The sequence below is a fragment of the Nicotiana attenuata genome, unplaced genomic scaffold, assembly GCF_001879085.1.
Source record: "Nicotiana attenuata strain UT unplaced genomic scaffold, NIATTr2, whole genome shotgun sequence".
Taxonomy (NCBI): Eukaryota; Viridiplantae; Streptophyta; class Magnoliopsida; order Solanales; family Solanaceae; genus Nicotiana; species Nicotiana attenuata.
This window is the reverse complement of record NW_017671689.1, coordinates 118,572-122,737: the sequence shown is the minus strand read 5'-3', so window position 1 is coordinate 122,737 and position 4,166 is coordinate 118,572. Positions and strand designations below refer to the sequence as shown.

Genomic DNA, 4,166 nt, shown 5'->3' with positions numbered 1-4,166 from the left:
ATAAAGTCTAAGCATATATATACCACATCATTCAAATCTACCATAAAGTCTAAATATAAAATTTAAACATCCAAGAACAGTAATCAACCTTAAATCACTACTACACATCAGAATCAGTCTCTTCTTCATCATAAAAGTGGGGCATGTATTTTTTTCATGTATTTATCCATTCTAGCAATGTGAGCTTCGGCCGTCTCACATCGTTTCGACAACAATTCAATATTCTTTTGCATTGCTCCCATTTCTTCCTGATTTTGCGCAGTAGGAGCATCCGAAACTAATGGCGATGGACGAAAAGAGGAAGGTCGTTGTACTCCAAGCCCGTAAACTCTTCCTTTGGATACACCACCTGCTACATCCGTCCATATTGAAGTCATAACATCGGGTGACGGTTGGATTGGGGTACCATCATCAGAAGTAGGCTGCGTCTGACACCATTCATCCAAGCTTCTATGATATCCATCCTGAAATAAAAGTAATAAGGATTATATAAATAAATTAATATCAAAGTGAAAATAGTCTTAAAGTTATGATCTTACATATTGTTCCGATGCACGTGTCTCAACCTATCCTTCTCTTGAACCGTCTTTCTTCCTTTTTTTATGTGTCTCCGCAAAGACCTCAGCATGAGACACTGGTCCCCCTTTTAACTTTTCCTGCAATAAAAATTGTAATTTTTCTAGTGATGTCCAAATAAATGCCACATCGATAACATTCTCAAGTGAAGAGTGCATAATGCAACAAGAGTCAAGAGAAAGTCTATATATATAAGGATTAACTAGTAGTAACTATTAGGAGTATAACTTTTCTGATAATTTAACTTATTTGATAATTTAAGGAGTATAACTTATCAGAATCTTGGAAATATAGAAAAGTCCAACTGAGAACTCTAGAAAGAGTTTAAGCTAATGAATTTTCTTGGAAAGAACTTATTCCCAAAAGAAGTTAAGAAGATGTAGTGAAATTAAGACCTTTCAGACAACAGAATGAGAGAAGAAATAGGAAAATGATGGAGTTTGAAGGAAGCTGATGGGAACCAGTATACCAAATGACAGTGGTAACAGATGTATCAGTGAATCGTGGTTGGATTAATTATATGAAATGACGAGTGGAAAGAATGTAATGGTGGTGTGAAGACTGTTTGGGTGCAGAAGGAGTGTTGAGAGTAAGCTTGGGCTGCTCTGTATCCTCCTAAACAAATCATGGAGTTCGGTCTAATTCCCTGCGACATCTTTCCATGATTTTCTGAGTGAAGCCTTAATATCATATATTTTAGCTTTTCTACTTAGCAAAACTACAACGTGGTTGGGGAGTACAAGCTACACTCATTTACTCGTATTTTTGTGTCAACAATGGCTTCATTCACAATCACTGAAGCGGTATTCTATCTTTATGATGGAAGGTTCTTTGTTGACTTTCATGCACATCATTCGATCAGATACGAAACAGGAAGACAAATTCAGATGTTTAAGAGCCCTGCTGGGTGTATTATAATCATACACAAGTGTAAATTCTTACTGAAGCGTACTGAAAACACTGCTATTTTGGAAGAAAAAAGGAAGTGCGGCTGCTCTTTCCTCAATATCTGCTATTGCTGGTTCTTTCAGTACTCTCTGTACCAATAGAGGGTGTTAACTACATAAGTTTGGGCATTCAATAGTCACTAAGACCGTAGTTTGTAGTCTAATATATTATACATAGGCGAATTTAGGACATGTCCTATTGGTTTGAGTCAATCTGTTATTTTTTACTCGAATATATGTATATATACAAATTATGCATATAGTAAGGTTGAGTTCATTCTAAACTCTGAAGTCTATTATATATAGTGATAGTGCTAACTCAATAGCAAAGCAGAGTTGGCTACTGAGAATAAGTCCTAACTTCTAAGCCGCGCCTACTCCTTTAAAACCCCTCTATTCTTGGACCATAGGACTAATTCTGATGCGACCATCCAAAAATATAGAAGGAAACTGCTCTTAATATATTCAATTCAGGATATTGGCAGGAGCAATAACTTAAAAGTCTAACTAGGCTAATCAGCAAAGAGGAGGAAAAGGAGTGGCTACTTGGTGGTATGGATTCCTTACAATGGAGTTCTGACAGTAGAAGGATTTCTTTGTGAAATCCAGTTATAACTATTTATCTGATGTTGGTAGAATAGATCCTTGACCTTTGCAATTCTTTAATATATGTTGGAGCATCTTGAATTTACCAAAACCAAGATACCTTCATTCATATTTGGTATGTTTGAATAGGTATACTAGTTGGGTTAAGGTCTACTCATGAACTCTCAAGTGGCATCCAGGATAATACGCATTTCTATATTTTATTTTAAAAAAATGGCAACTATAATTAAGAACCTACAAGATGTTTAGATGCATGGATAGAAAGACTTTTTCTATTGAACGCAACATGTCTGGAAAGATACAATAATATGGGCAGAAAATATGACAATTCACATGAAAACCCGCGATAACTAGTATAAAAGTAGAGGTTTTCTTTTTCATTTCACTACTTTTTCTATTGAACGCAACATGTCTGGGAAGATACAATAATATGGGCAGAAAATATGACAATTCACATGAAAACCCGCGATAACTAGTATAAAAGTAGAGGTTTTCTTTTTCATTTCACTACTTTTTCTATTGAACGCAACATGTCTGGGAAGATACAATAATATGGGCAGAAAATATGACAATTCACATGAAAACCCGCGATAACTAGTATAAAAGTAGAGGTTGTCTTTTTCATTTCACTTAGCACAAGTCAACTATTTTTCGTACTCTCGGGTCAGCACCATAAAATTTTGACTATCAATTGTGATTTTCCTTGGAATTGTCTTTAAAGACGCTTGCCATTTAAATTGTTCATGGATTGAAATCAAGGGTTAGCTGTTTCTTTCTTGTTAAATGACTTCAGAATGTTGTTCTACTGGACACATTTGTATCAGGTCACCTGAATTAATTTTTAGAAACCTGCCTAATTATGTGAGATACCTGTCTAATTCTTATACTGGAAATATTTGTATCAAAACATCTGAATTAATTTTCAGATACTAATTCTTGATGTCATTATTTGTATCCATGACATCCACCTTGTGTACATTTTCGGAGAATGAACATTGCATGTTCAGATATATTTACTCTTTGATGCAACATATGTCATTAAGACCCTTCTACTTCGTTGGACAATGATGGAGCAGTCTTAGATATGGGATGAGAACATAAGATCCTGTTTTTTTCTAAATGCATTACTTAAAGGCTCGCGTCAAACTAAGAACTCCTTCCTTTTCCATTCCTTGGGCTCCATCTCTCCATCCTAAGGCTATAGATATGGTATTCCCTCTTCTTCTTGCTTCAAGTCATTGAAGGATAAAAATGATCCAACAATTCCACATTAGTCCATTGCACTCGTCTTATCCTTAACTTTGGAAAGTTGTTCTAAGTTTCCTAACATGATTTCTACATTGTTATGTTGTTGCTCGGCCATCCGTCTCCTATTATGACTACCCATAATCTAACTTTCTACAATGACCTGTATTCTTATCTCGTAACAAATATCTTTACGCATTTATAGAAAGAAATGCACACATGCACTCCCAGATGCACGCACGCACACACACACACACATATATACTACTCTGACATTTCATCACTATACAGGCCAGATTGAACTTTTTTTCACATGTTCCTGTGCTGAAGAACTTTGTGGAACACCTAAGGCGTAAAAATTTTAATGTTTGTGTTGTGTATTTACTTGATTCTCAGGTGTGTGATCTTTACTAGTTGATTTTCTTCTTCTCTTTTTCCTTCTCTTGCTATTAACCATGGCGTTTATGTTCTTATTGTATCTCAGTTTATCACAGATGTGACCAAATTCATAAGTGGTTGCATGGCTTCACTCTTTGCTATGGTTCAACTTGAACTATCCCATGTTAACATTCTCTCAAAAATGGATCTTGTGACAAACAAAAAGGATGTTGAGAAGTTAGTCCTACTACCTCTAACTATTCGTTTCATGTCTTTGGCACTTTCAACACATGCTCCCGCTAATTGTCTTTGTTATTTTAGTGTATTAAAATTTATTTTCCCTTTAGTTACTTGGATCCAGAGCCTCATCTGTTATTAGCAGAGTTGAATCAGCGAATGACTCCACAATTTTAG

General features: G+C 35.5%; 1 protein-coding gene across 1 annotated transcript; it reads left to right on the top strand.

Annotated features, from left to right (window-relative positions):
- The first annotated feature begins 1,352 nt into the window (after positions 1-1,352).
- On the top strand, positions 1,353-4,166 carry LOC109209699 (GPN-loop GTPase 3-like). The gene is made up of 4 exons (XM_019373014.1): positions 1,353-1,379; positions 3,666-3,770; positions 3,859-3,989; positions 4,100-4,166. The coding sequence occupies exons 1-4, from the start codon at positions 1,353-1,355 to the stop codon at positions 4,164-4,166; spliced, it is 330 nt and encodes a 109-aa protein (XP_019228559.1).

Excerpts from the sequence above, each read along its gene's own strand:
- LOC109209699 (XM_019373014.1), top strand. The coding sequence starts at position 1,353 with ATGGCTTCATTCACAATCACTGAAGCG. Across the intron at positions 1,380-3,665 it reads CATTCACAATCACTGAAGCG|GCCAGATTGAACTTTTTTTC; the intron begins GTATTCTATCTT and ends ATCACTATACAG. Across the intron at positions 3,990-4,099 it reads AACAAAAAGGATGTTGAGAA|TTACTTGGATCCAGAGCCTC; the intron begins GTTAGTCCTACT and ends TTTTCCCTTTAG.